The following is a 13,907-nucleotide window of genomic DNA, read 5'->3' as shown; positions in this document are numbered from 1 at the left end:
TCATTTTCCCGAATAGAATTCCATCTGAAAAACTGTAATGTGGGTTGGCAAACTTTCTGTAAGGAGCCTGACAGTAAATACTTTATGCTCTGTGGACCACTTATTTTCTGTTGCAACTATGCAACTACTCAACTCTGCTCAAAGGAAAAAAAAAAGGCAGACATAGACAAGAAGTAAATCAAAGGGCATGGCTGCGTTCCAATAAAACTTTATTTACAAAAACAAGCACCCCCTGATTATATCCATGGGCTGCTATTTGCCAACCTCTGAGCTAAAAGACAACTTCATTTTCAGTAACTTGAGAAAAAAAATTGAACCAACATGTAAAAATCAAATTGGCTATCACCATATCTGGTCTCTTGCTGTGTTTCTGCCACATGGAAAACAATGAACTGGGTAAAGGGTATATTAGCATGCAGAGGACTCACCTTGGTCAATGCCCATTCTAGTTATAAGTCCCTAGAAAACAAGGATGCTGCTGCATTTATTGAGCATCTACTGTCTATCTGGGGCTGTGGAAGGTGTTTTCACAGGTGTTAATCCACCAAGGTCCAAGATCTCAACTTAAAGTTATGATATATCTTAAGAATCAGTCATTCTTATGTAACCTGGATAAGGGAGACAGTTGTGATATACAAATAACCTGTGACTCAGCCATAAATTAATGACATTTTACCATCCAGCCTAGATTAGAGGCAGAAAGAAGACTGAGGGAAGTTAAATTAATAAGGGTGATTTATTTTAAAATATTCCAATTTCAGTGTTATCTTAAATATGTATTTTTAAATTTAAGGCTTTTAACTCATTTTTGCTTATCTGTATAGTAAAACTTACCAGAATATCTGGTTTTCATTTACTCACAATATTAATATTTGCAAAGGATTATTTCCTCTTTTCATATGAAGGTTTTTCACTTGTGTCCAATGCATATGCAGTTTTTTTTTTAATCTGGCTTAATCAAAACCTGCCCTCAATTTGATGATGTTAGACTAGTCCAAAGGTTAGAGAAGTGTGTTTATTTTAAAGATGAGATATCTATTAGAACTTCAAGAAGACAGGAAGGAACTCCTGATGCCCTCATTCACCACAAAGAAGCTGTTACAACTGTCTCAGCTGCTTTACAACTATTGCTGAGTGACAGAGGCACAATCTGAAGAGGCCCAGCCCCTGGCAGCCATCCTTTCAGCCTATGTACAGCAAGTTGTATTTTCCACAATGATCACAGCTGTGAACCTCTAGACTGCGGCCATTCCCCAACAAAAGTCAGAGTTTCCTTTCTTCCCTTTGGCTTGAGCCTCAACAGGATTCCTACGTGTATCAACAAAGAAAATGGCAGCAAAAGTAATGTTGCATGACTTCAAAACTGGATCACAAAAGGGATACCCTTCCACCTGGCCCTTTCTCCCTCTCAGGATACTCGTTCTTGAAAGCAGCCACCATGCTGTGAGGAGGCTCAAACTAGCCCACATGGAGAGACAAAGTGGGGAGGATCTGAGGCCCCAGCCCAGCACCGACCGTAAGAACTGTGAGAGGATGAGCCCTCAGTGGATTCCAACTCCCCATCTTTGAGCCACCCCAGTTAACGCACAGTGGAGCTGAGGTGAGCCCTTTTGAGAGCCGCCTAAACTTCAGATTCATAAGCAAAAGAAACGCTATTATTTTAACTCACTACGTTTTGAGCTTAGTAACTGGAACACAGACTTCGGATGGAAGGCGCATAGAAATGAATTTCACCTGAAACAAAACAGACCTTATGTTTTGCTCTCCATGCTTCCCAAATGCAAACAGAAATAAAAAATATACATACATCGTCCGATACTGACATCCTGCCGCAAGACACTTATATACAGCTGCAGGGTCAGCTGGGGGGCTGAGCCCAGGAAAGCCTGGATCACCGATGCTCGGCTGAATGCAGATCGGTGGGTGAATAGCTTGCCCTCTGCCTGGCCCACTTCCTTCTCAATTTCCTCTGAGTGGCCATTTTTTGGTATCTGCCGCTTCTTGGTGATGCTGACATAAGGTTCTTCAATGTGGTTTGACTGACAATAGATGCAGAAGACTTCAAAACACCTGGAAACAAACCAGCAAGTCATGATCATCAGAGGCAGACAGGATCCTGTCTTTTCTCAGTTACCTCACTTTCACTTAGCTTTCTCAAAGCCTTGGCTTGGTTATTCTGGACTGCAACTTGCCCCCCACCCCCGCCACTAAAATCATCCTCTCTAAGGACCAGTTGTGAGCACGCAGTCTTCTAGAGGCAGCAGGCCAACTGGCCTGAGCACGAACCACGTTGAGAGGTGACACTGAAGGCCACTGAGGCAAGGAAACCAAGTCGAGAATGGCATGGGAAGTGGTTCAGGCTCCAGAGCTCCAGAAAAACGCTCCATTTTCCTTCCTAACACTTATTAGCTGTGCAGCCTTGGACATGTCTTTTAACCCAAGTTCTGTCCCTGAATTATAAAGAAGAGATAAGACCTACTTTGCCACACTGTCATGGAGATAATGCAGTATATGGGGGGGGGGTGTGCATGTGTGTGCACTCACCCCCACACACATATTTTATATATATATATATATATGCACATATACTTTTTCTAGATCCAATAGATACCCCAAATCACTTCAGTTAAAACAGCAGCTGTGGTTGGGAGATCCCCCAGCAGAGAGCAGCCTCCCACCTAGAATTCCCCTGGAAGACCACACTACCTATTTCTGCTCTCTTAAGCCTTTTCAGAACAGGACTAAAGTCAATCATACCTGGAAGCCTGCCAGCTCTGTCTTATCTATGGAGTTTCAAGCTTGCTCGAGGATGGAGCCCAAACCAGTCACCTTTCTAGACTGATAGAGTAGTTGGCTTTTAAAAAGATTTTCCTCTCTAGGTAATCATATGAATAGCAAAGAGAGGAAGAGTACTGATATATATGATTTACACACACACACACACACACACGCGCACACTTACAAGTGAAGTGAGGGATTGATAGAAGGATGGATAGACGTGAAATAAAACGTTAACTGTAGAATCTAGGTGGCAAGTATTTGGGTGTTCTTTGTACAACTCTTTCAAGTTGTCTTCTGTATGTTCAAAATTTTTCATAACAAAATATTGGGGAAAATGTTTTTCTTAGTGATAAAAAGTGTTCATGGCTTTAGGTTTCAAAATTGTTAAAGGACATTTTTCCCCAAATGTGCATTTTTATAACAACCTTATAATGCTGCCAGAAGATTTTATGGCTTTATTTATTTTATTGAGTGTTGTTAACTTTGCACTGTCACCTGGAGGCAACCAAGGAAATGCGAATACATGTATAATTTGAAATACTAAAATAAAACCTGAAGTAAGAAAGGAAATGCAGGAGCTTCTTTCTTTAGTGAGTACAAAGTGGATATATTTTGTGATTATCTTTGTTCCTGGGAGAAAACAAGGTACACAGTAGTGTGGTTGTGCAAGGGGGTGGGGAGGGATGGGGAGGGAGAGGCAACTGTCTGCTACATTTTGTCCACTGGGGTCACAGATACTTTAATATATTAGTTGTGTTTGACACTTTGCAACCCATGGACTGTTTAGTCCATGGGATTCTCCAGGCCAGAATACTGGAGTAGGTAGCCTTTCCCTTCTCCAGGGGCTCTTCCCAACCCAGGGATCGAACCCAGGCCTCCCACAGTGCAGGCATATTCTTTACCAGTTGAGCCACAAGGGAAGCCCAAGAATACTGGAGTGGGTAGCCTATCCCTTCTCCAGCGGATCTTCTTGACCCAGGAATCAAACTGGGGTCTCCTGCATTGCAGGCGGATTCTTACCAACTGAGCTATAAGGAAAGCCCCAATATATTACATGAAATCATGTAAAACAATGTGGATCAACTTGGTTAGCTGAAAACAATGAAGTTCAAGGTTTTGAGCTAAGTCTAGCTGATCCAACTGAATCTGCTCTGAGGAAAAACTCAGATCTATGACTGAGGGCTGTATGAGGCCTTGGAACTTGACAAGGTTGGCCCACTGATCACAAGCACTAGAAGACAGAAGAAACTGACCATTGCATCTGGTCCCATCACTCCATGGGAAATAGATGGGGAAACAGTAGAAACAGTGTCAGACTTTATTTTTTTGGGCTCCAAAATCACTGCAGATGGTGATTGCAGCCATGAAATTAAAAGCTTACTCCTTGGAAGAAAAGTTATCACCAACCTAGAGAGCATATTCAAAAGCAGAGACATTACTTTGCCGACTAAGGTCTGTCTAGTCAAGGCTATGGTTTTTCCAGTGGTCATGTATGGTAGTGAGAGTTGGACTGTGAAGAAGGCTGAGCGCTGAAGAACTGATGCTTTTGAACTGTGGTGTTAGAGAAGACTCTTGAGAGTCCCTTGGACTGCAAGGAGATCCAACCAGTCCATTCTGAAGGACATCAACCCTGGGATTTCTTTGGAAGGAATGATGCTAAAGCTGAAACTCCAGCACTTTGGCCACCTCATGTGAAGAGTTGACTCATTGGAAAAGACTCTGATGCTGGGAGGGATTGGGGGCAGGAGGAGAAGGGGACGACCGAGGATGAGATGGCTGGATGGCATCACGGACTCGATGGACATGAGTCTGAGTGAACTCTGGGAGTTGGAGATGGACAGGGAGGCCTGGAGTGCTGTGATTCATGGGGTCGCAAAGAGTCGGACATGACTGAGTGACTGAACTGAACTGTCTTTATTCTCAAATATGTAATGAATGTGGATGCACTTTGGTAAGTGCTGTGGGGAATGCAAAGGTAGTTGCACACTACTGTCTCATTCAGAGATGTACATAATCTAAAGAAGAAAACAGGACCTAATTAATATAAGTAATATTTATATAGCACTTTCAGTTTGTAAGGTACTTCTCATAGATTAACTCACTTAGAAAGAAAGGTTACTGCAAAAATTTGAATACCATTATTTTTAATGGCAAAGTTCTGGGAAAACTCTAAAGGTCCCTAAACAAAACAATGATTAAATAAATCCTAATATGTATATTCAATGAAATATTATCCAGTCCTTAAAATTGACAGTATACACATACATATACTGACATACAAAAAATTTGTATCATGTTTGGTAAGCAAAAGGAGTAATGTATCACAATGGAAAATACAGAGAAAATTCCATTTTTAATAAAAAGAAAATTACATATACATATAGATACACACACATATACACATAAACAGTGGAGTGCTTCAGCTGGCTCATACTGACTCATGAGACAGGTAAATGGTTAGGAATTTTGTGAGGCAGTTCTTAAACAACTCAGTAGCTTGAAATAGGCCATGATGGAAATCTTTAAATCACAGAAATCAGCAAAGACTGCAAATCAGGGTCTTCCTTCCTATACCTCCTTCCTCCCCCTAGATGGTTCATGGTTTACCAGCTTAATGACTGTAAAAATATTAGTGAGGATATATGACAAAATATTAAGAATTGTTCTCTTTAGTTAGTCAAATTAGAGCTTTTAAATTTTTTTAGTTGTGCTTATCTGTTTTCTGCCCTTCTGTCGTTCCAACAACAAATATGTTTTACCTGAATAGTAAAATCAAGCTCAGAATTTTTAATGACAAACAAGCAAATGAAAAAACAGCACATATTAAGAGCTGAATGAATAAAATGAAGGTCCAGAGGAAAAAGCAAGTCTCTGGATGCTGAGGAGAAGGCTGTGTTTAATGGAAAATATTTGCAGAATTACAGACAAATGACACTTCTTTGTCTACAGTGGAAACGAAGGAAGGTCCCAGAATGAACTAATCACAGAGGTGGCCCTGAAACCCAGGTGCGTGTGTTAATCGCTCAGTCACATCCAACTCTTTGCGACCCCATGGACTGTAGGTCACCAGGCTCCTCTGTCCATGGAATTCTCCAGGCAAGAATACTGGAGTGGGTTGCCATTTCCTTTTCCAGGAAACCCAGGTGTACCCTCCTGCAATTCACTGTTTTTCTCAACTAATAAAAATCTTAGCACAGAAGTTTACATGTAGTAGGTATTTAATGAATTTGTGAAAGGTCCTAAGACTTCCACTATTTGCCACTACTGGTTAAGAAAACTGATAAGAAACACACTCTACTATTCTTTCTGGGATTCTGCAAGACTCATCCAATTACTCCAAATGGTTTTTTTTTGTTGTTGTTGTTTTGTTTTACTTGAGAAGTTACCTAAATGTAGCCATAAATAAATTAAGTATTTTCATCACAATCATTCAAGATAGTTTTTGAGTTTGACCAAGGGTTGCCAAACATTTTGTGTATTTACAAAGAGTAAATATTTTAGGCTTTGCAGGTCATGGTCTCTACTGCAACTACTCAACTCTGCCACTGTAATGCAAAAGCAGCCACAGACAACACAGAAGTGAATGGGCATGCCTGTGTTCCAATAAAACTTTACAAAAACAGGCAGTAAGGGGATTTCCATGTGGGGCACGGTTTGCTGATCCCTAATGTAGGTAATCAGCAGGCTGATCCTTTGTTATTTTCATTTTATTCCATTTTCAAACATCATAGTGGAACCAATTTATTAATTAGCTGAAACCATGCATGTTGGTGTCAGCATAAATAATCTGTGGTACCAGAGACCCTCTGAGGTAGTTACTAAAAACACATTTTCAAAAGAAATACTGATTATGATTTCCTCTATGCCACGTTATCTTCCTATGACATACATGCTCTGTGAAGAACCAAACTGGTTAAATAGAAAGCTCCCTGTGACCTCTGAAAAGCCACTTGCGTAATCTCACTGAGCCTCAATTCTCAACTGTAAAAAAAAGATAATGACAGTTAGCTCACAAGGTTTTACATTGGATGGAATTATATACTGTATGTGAAAGCACTTTGCAAGCAACAACAAAAAAAGCTACTGATATTTAGGCTATTGTTAATTTTAAAGTCTTCTCAAAGTTTACAGAAGAGAGAAATACTAGGGTATTTTGCAATGTTTTTCATTGCAATGAATCATTTTGTAATGTTCTGTCAAAAATACTAGACTCACAGATCCACAGAACACACTAGTGGCTACCAATAGGGAGCAGGAAGGAAGAAAGACAATATAGGGGTAGGAGATTAAGGGGTACAAACTCAGATATAAAATAAGCTACAAGAATATACTGTACAACATGGGGAATATAACCAATATTTTATAATAATAACTATAAATGGGGCATTACCTTTAAATTGTGAATCACCATATTGTACAACATATAACATTGTACATCAACTATACTTGAATAAAAAAAATTACTAGAACTTCTTAGCTTTTATTTTATAAAGCTAGATTTTTAGGTACCATTTTTCCTTCATTATACCAATAAATAAGAATGGGGGGCAAATTCCTTGAACCTGTAACTCATTTATATTTATTCCTTCTCCCAATTAATTTATAAAATGAACATAACTGTAAAAGAATGAGAAATAAATTTTGTTTGTTAAGAGGTGCTTTCCCCCCACTCTGCTTATCCAGAATGTCTATTATCATTCACAATAAGATTGTCCTTATAATAGAAAAAAAGAAATTCAAGACATTATTTAATGTTCCTATCATCCCAACCTAGCCTTCATGAGGAAACAATTCTTCAAACTGCAACTACAGTTTTAAATGTGAGGCTGATATAAATGAAACATGGTGCTCTCCCAAAGCCTCCCTACATGAACGGAGGAGCAAAGCCTAGTCTGTAGTGTTTAGTCCACCATCATTACAATGTAATGAAATGCGACTGAACTGAGTGAATCCAAAACCAACATCTCACCTAAAAAGAACAGGAGTTTGGCTAGTTAGTACCCATCCCGAATTAAAGAGAGCTAAATTTTCCCCAAACAGTTTTAAAATATTACTAAGTCCAATCGATAAGAAGGGCAGAGACTCTCCTTTGTTTGGGGGAAATAATTTTGATCTTTATGTAAAGCTGATGTCTTCAAGTTAGAATAAAATCAAACAGCAGGAAGAACTTTCAATAAGATATTAAGGCATGCTAACACACAACATCAAATTGCTTTTCTTTTCATCTGGAAGATAAGAGGCTTGAAACCACATTTTGTGTATCTCAGCATGGTTCCAGCATCTTCTTGAAAGTGCCTTTGTTGAAGGAAGTAGGTTGTTTGTTCCTTTTTTTCTTTTTATGTATTATTCTGTTTTTTCCCCCAAAGCACAATGACCTATTCAGAATTTTCTGGAAATAGGTCCCTTTATATTTTTGAAACTTTATATATATATATCAGTTGAGAAGTTATCACTCCAAAGTACCAAACTTTTTCTTTTTTTAGATAAAGTTAAAATATTTTTACGATAAAAACCGAAAAATGTAGAGAAGTATAATATAATAAAGGAGTAAATGATGTACTTTTCTATATTTTTCAGAGAAAAAGTGAAAACTGCCCCATAACTCCATCATCCTGAAATTACCACTCTTAACAAATTGGTATATTTCTCTGAGCTTAGGTCTATGAGTACCATCCTGTTTTTATACATACTATTATGTCATTAGCTTTGTCTTGGGTCACTCAGTACTTAGAAACATTTTAAACGTTAGTACTGATAAGGTATTCTCATTTACCAAGATGGTAACTTAGGTTGTGCTTTTTCAATTTTGCCAAGATGACCAAACTTTCTTAAGATGGAACTATAGATAAAACACATTCCACACTCCTCAGACTTCTTTCACATAATTAAGCCAACTCCACTTGTAAGAAGCCTTGTGAATGTGGTGTGGGGTCTCATTTTCCTCATCTATAAAATGGGAACAATTATATCTACTTTATGGTGAGGAGTCAATGAACTGAGAGAGAGAAACCGCTACCTACCAAGCCATTTAGCACAAGAAGCATTTAAGAACTGTCAGTTTCCCTGTCACTTTACTCAAATAGCATGGGCAATGAACTTTCTTTTCACAAGATGGAGCTAAGAAATGATGAGTGCCTTGTCCACGAAGAGCGCATTGCACTGATCCACTGAGTGGGCACACAATCAGGCTGCTGCGGCCTACTTGGCCACGGAGGACTTGCTCATTCTCTGGCCCTAGGCGGCAGGGCTTTTAAAATTCCCCTCTTTCTTTCTCTCTGTTCCTCTCCCCTCCAACTCTTCCCTTGCTCTCAGGAGGTTGGTAGCAACTTCTTACTCCTGCCAGTGCACCTGTTTCTCTTCCTCTGTAGGAGTCTGTGGCTTTCGAGGTTGGGAAACTTGTTCACCTGGTTTGTTTTGACACTGTGTAAACTACAAGTCAGTATTCTGAGTGTCAGCTGGGATGACTGTCTCTAATATGAAATGCAAAGTTTTATAATAGGGCCCTGTAAAATCTATTTTACTACTCAACTGTGTGTGTGTATATAAGGCTCTGTAAAATCTATTTTGCTACTCGAATGTTTTGTGTGTGGTATGTTGGTGGGGGAGATATTTTGCTGTGTGTGTGTTTGTGATGTGTTGGCTGGGGAGATATTTCCTGGTAGGAAAGATTCCCAGCTGGCTGAATTTTTTTTTTTTTACTTTAAACTTGTTTTTTTTTTTAATTTTTATTTTTACTTTATTTTGCTTTACAATACTGTATTGGTTTTGCCATACATTGACATGAATCTGGCCTTTCTACCTCTTCCCTCTTCTCTCCCACCTATATCTAAAGTTCATTATTATAAATTTGTTTCTAATCCAGATAGAAACCCTTTGTTTCGCTTTTCCTACAGAGATGAGAGGTATCAAAACAACACATTTTAAACTCTCTTCATGGTCCTCCGATAAACCAAACTCTACTTCATTACCAGAAAATATTTTACTTGTTTTGTGTTCCTACAATTTCCAGAAATGTCACTAATAATTTTTTTTTCTCTTTACACACAGCGAGAGTTGGGGGTCTCCGTGGCACTTGTGTTCCAGCTTCGTCGGCTAAGTTTACAAGTCAGGCAGGGCCCTGAACACATTTCGACCCTGCTCCCCACCCTCGCCCTCCCCCCTCCATGTTTCCACATCGGACAGAGAAGACGGCTGCGTGGATTTTTAGGGTCGTGTATAAGAATTACATAAGTTAGTATTTGTAACTGAGCTCAGAACAGTGCCTAGTACAGTCCACTCCACGTGTTTGTTCAATTTATTTTCAATTCAATCAACTGTGCCCACTTCGATTCTAACGGCCATTTAGAACCCTCTTCCTAAGGCCCCGTCGCGACACGAGCTCATCCTGCCAGAGCCCACCAGGCCGCGGAGAGGGTTGAGGGGCCCGAATTGGCCCTTTCCGTTGGTCAAATTCAGTCGACTGTCGGCAATTTCCACCGCTAGCCCCTAACAGGAAGGCGGTACGCCCCGGCTCCATTCCCACCCTCCCAGGTTCCTGTCGCATTCCTGTGACAGGGACGGTGGTGGAGCGGAGGAGCCGGGCGGGCCGGCCTGGGTCCCCGTCCCCGACCCCGGCCCCCTCGCCCGGGAGGCCTGGCCCCCGCCGCCGGGGGCCCCGCACGCACCTGAAGAGGGGCCCGAGCTGCAGCAGGTGCAGCAGCAGCACGAGCGGCCGGTCGCGGGTGAAGTCGCGGTGCACGAAGAGCAGCGTGAGCTGCACCAGAGCGCAGGGCAGCAGCGAGAAAAGCAGCGTCAGCGCCTGCCACATGCCGTCCCCGCCCGAGCGGTAGGTGCTGCTCAGGTACAGCGCCGCCGACGTCTCGGCCACGAACAGGAACACGGACGCCAGCACCGAGCCCGGGAATTTCATCTCCGCGCGTCAGCGGCGCGCACCGGCGACGGACGCGGTGGCGGTGGCGGTAGCGGTGGCGGTGGCGGCGGCGGCTGCCCCGGGGGCTCCCGGCATGCCCGGCCCCAACTGCTCCCGCGCTCTGCGCTGCCCGCCGAGGGCGCGGGGCCCGGGCGCTGGAGCTGGGCCTGGGGGCGAGCGACCCAGCGGGGCTGGGGCGGGGCGCGCGGACGGGGCGGGACACGCCCACGCGCACCGAGCGCCGCCCGCGCGCCTCGGCGCCCGTCGCGTCTCTGCGGCGACGAGCCGCGGGCGGGCCGCGAACCCGCGCCCGGCGACCGCCCGCGCCGAGCCGCACAGGAGGCGGCGGGCCCCGCCGGCCCCGCGCGCAGCCGCTGGGTCCTAAAGCCCTTAGCACGACGCTTCTGTGGGAAACCTTCACATCTCTTCAAAAACCTGCAGCCCCGCGGGACCCGGAATTGGGATCAGGATGCCTTTCCAGCCTGGGCTCTGTTTTCTGGACCTAAATAACGCCGAATCCCTCAAAGGATCAGCGTTTCCGGTCACTTAAAAAAAATAAGCAGAGCCCGCAGATGCTTTTCAAAGTGCAAGTATATCGTCACGCACCCGGAATGTACCTTTTCACCCGACCAAGTCTGAAGCATTGCTTTCAAAGTGAAAGAGCATCATGGTAATCCCTAAGAGCTAACGCTTTCCTTCCCAGAAAACCTGCTTTCAAATATATTGATACATTCCTTCATAACTGACTAATTCAGCCCGCTGAAGACCAAGACCTAATAAGGAAACGATTTTCTAGGCCACACGATATCTCCCTCTGCTTGCTGCTCTGTGCCAGCCCCAAGACTAACACAATGCCCTTTCACTCATTGGATCGGTGACAACCTTCTGGACATCAGCATGGGCTCAGCGACCCCTCCCTTTGTCGCTCAGAGCTTGAGCCTTCATTAAATCTCTACAACTCGAGTTCTAACCTGTTCCATAAGAGACTGGACTTGAATAATTGTGAGATCCCTCTTCCCGCCGAAGTTAGGTGATTTCATCCATCTTCAGGCATCTCTGGCATTTTTCTATTTAGGAATATGATGGCAACACAAATAGAGTGTGAAGATGCAAGAGGAATCAAGACAAAAAATGTAGAGAGAGAACATGGAGGACTTTTTCTTCATTCTTCTGTGGCATGGGAAAATCTATTTATAAGGGTTAAGGGGAGGTATTCAGCCCACAGCTGAGAAGTGCCAGGCCCATTCTCTAAAAGGATTACTAATATCTATTTATAGCACCCAGCAGGTCATCATGTTCTGGATCAAGATACACACACTGTCACAAGTACAGAATAGGCAGCCACACTCCATAAAGTATTCATTTGATATTTTATTTGACACCATCTTAACTTTTAAAGGAAAAATTAACTTGTAGCTTAAAATTATGTTAGAGCACACTCAATATTTAGCATTAGATTTTATTTTTAAGGCAAAGGATTATCACAGGTTTTATATTAAGTAGACTGTACATAAACAGGCAGGGTGTGATAAGCCAATAAATAACATTGCTTTAAACACTATAGAGTCCAGTTTATGGTGTATTATTTTCTAACAGTACAAAACTAATACAGAAAATACATTTGGAAAGATCACAGTGTTTAGAACATTGTATAACAGCAGTTTTAAAGACAGTAAGGTGCATCTCTAAGCTTCTGACTCAACCCTGCTTCCAGAGAATTCTTTATACCATGCAGTGGCTGTAAGCAAATCCCCCATGCGAAGGGGAGGCGACATCAACTGACCTGTAGCACTTCCCCCGCCAGGAATAACCAATAACAAAAGCTAAAACCCGATGAGCATTGATTGGCAAGTTGATCCTGTTCAGCCAGGCACCAGCTAACTTGCCCCAGTGACCATGTCTTTGTGTATTAAGTGTTTGCCATTTTGTCCTTGAGAATAATGTATGCATTTGAGCTTGTGATTGCTAGTTTCTCTGTCAAATACCTAAATGGATTGTGACTAAAGATCAATTGAATGTCATGTATTGCATTATACTTTCTTGCTCTGACTGAAATACCCATTATTTTCTTGAAATATTAAGTACACAATAACAGACTTCTAGAAAGTGGTTTTTTTTTTGGCATAATAATATGTAATATACCAGAATACTTGACAATTTGGTTTTATTATAAAATACAGTACTACAACATTTTGTGATATAGCAAAATATCTGACACAATGTTCTGCTCTAAATTTAGATGTAACTGCTACAAATGTCTTTGAAAGCGCCTCAGAGTAGCCCTAAAGGAATATAATAATTAGCAATGGGTTGTAGAACCAAAAAGAAAAAAAAGGCATTTTTGAATAAGTCTCTCATTTTGTGTGCAAGGCTTTCAAAATTTTAGTTATATACAACATATAACTGGTGTTGGATTTAATGCTATTGGAAATTAGGCTTTTAAAGTCATAATAACTGATCTATGTTATTTGGTGTATTTTAAAATAAATTTATGTTTTTAACTCTGCATGTGTGCTGAGGCAAATGCATTGTAAAAAGAGTACAATTTTATTAATACTAATTTATTGAGCAGTTCTTCAAAATTCAGTAATACCTTAAATCATGCATTCGTGCAAAATCGCTTCAGTCATGTCTGACTCTTTGCAACCCCATGGACTGTAGCCCACCGGGCTCCTCTTTCCATGGGACTCTCCAGGCAAAAATACTGGAGTGGGTTGCCATGCTCCCCTCCAGGGGATCTTCCCTACCCAGGGATTGAACCCAAGTCTCTTGCATTATCATATGTGTTCATTCCTAAATACAGTTAGGAATAAGCAGTTCTATTCTATTGACAGATTATTCTTTTGTATCCCCCCAAATAATTAAGGAATTACACTAGTTTACTAGTGATTGTGAAATTTACAGAGGTGAGCTTTTTTCTCCAATGATACAACCATATTTCTGTAAGTATCATGAATCGTGTAAAATCTTTTTGGTGAAGTAAATTCTGTTCACTTGGGAAATGCACATTCCAAAACTAGCACGTGGTGTTTGACTATTCTCTAGTATATGGCTTTGCAACCAAGTGACTTCCTCTAATAATTGGATTCTACTACAAAATCTATTTGAAAAATGTTAATTCAGTGCCATTAAATCCATGAGACTAATTCAGATTTCCTTTCCAAGTAGAGCTCCCACACATGTTCAAAATTGGGAAGGCTGTTACCTTTTTTGAGAA

General features: G+C 41.6%; 1 protein-coding gene across 1 annotated transcript in view; it reads right to left on the bottom strand.

Moving 5' to 3' along the window:
* Positions 1-11,073, bottom strand: part of XK (X-linked Kx blood group antigen, Kell and VPS13A binding protein) — a 52,109-nt gene extending 41,036 nt beyond the window's left edge. The window contains exons 1-2 of the mRNA XM_070289896.1: positions 10,446-11,073; positions 1,808-2,070 (exon numbers count right to left, since the gene is read on the bottom strand). Of these exons, the coding sequence (XP_070145997.1) occupies positions 1,808-2,070; positions 10,446-10,690 (508 nt within the window). The 5' untranslated portion in view covers positions 10,691-11,073. The remainder of the gene's footprint in view (positions 1-1,807; positions 2,071-10,445) is intronic.
* Between the last annotated feature and the right edge of the window lie 2,834 nt (positions 11,074-13,907).

Source organism: Ovis canadensis, chromosome X (assembly GCF_042477335.2).
Source record: "Ovis canadensis isolate MfBH-ARS-UI-01 breed Bighorn chromosome X, ARS-UI_OviCan_v2, whole genome shotgun sequence".
NCBI classification, from domain to species: Eukaryota; Metazoa; Chordata; class Mammalia; order Artiodactyla; family Bovidae; genus Ovis; species Ovis canadensis.
Note: the sequence above shows the minus strand (reverse complement) of the source record. Positions and strands in the feature narration are given on the sequence as shown.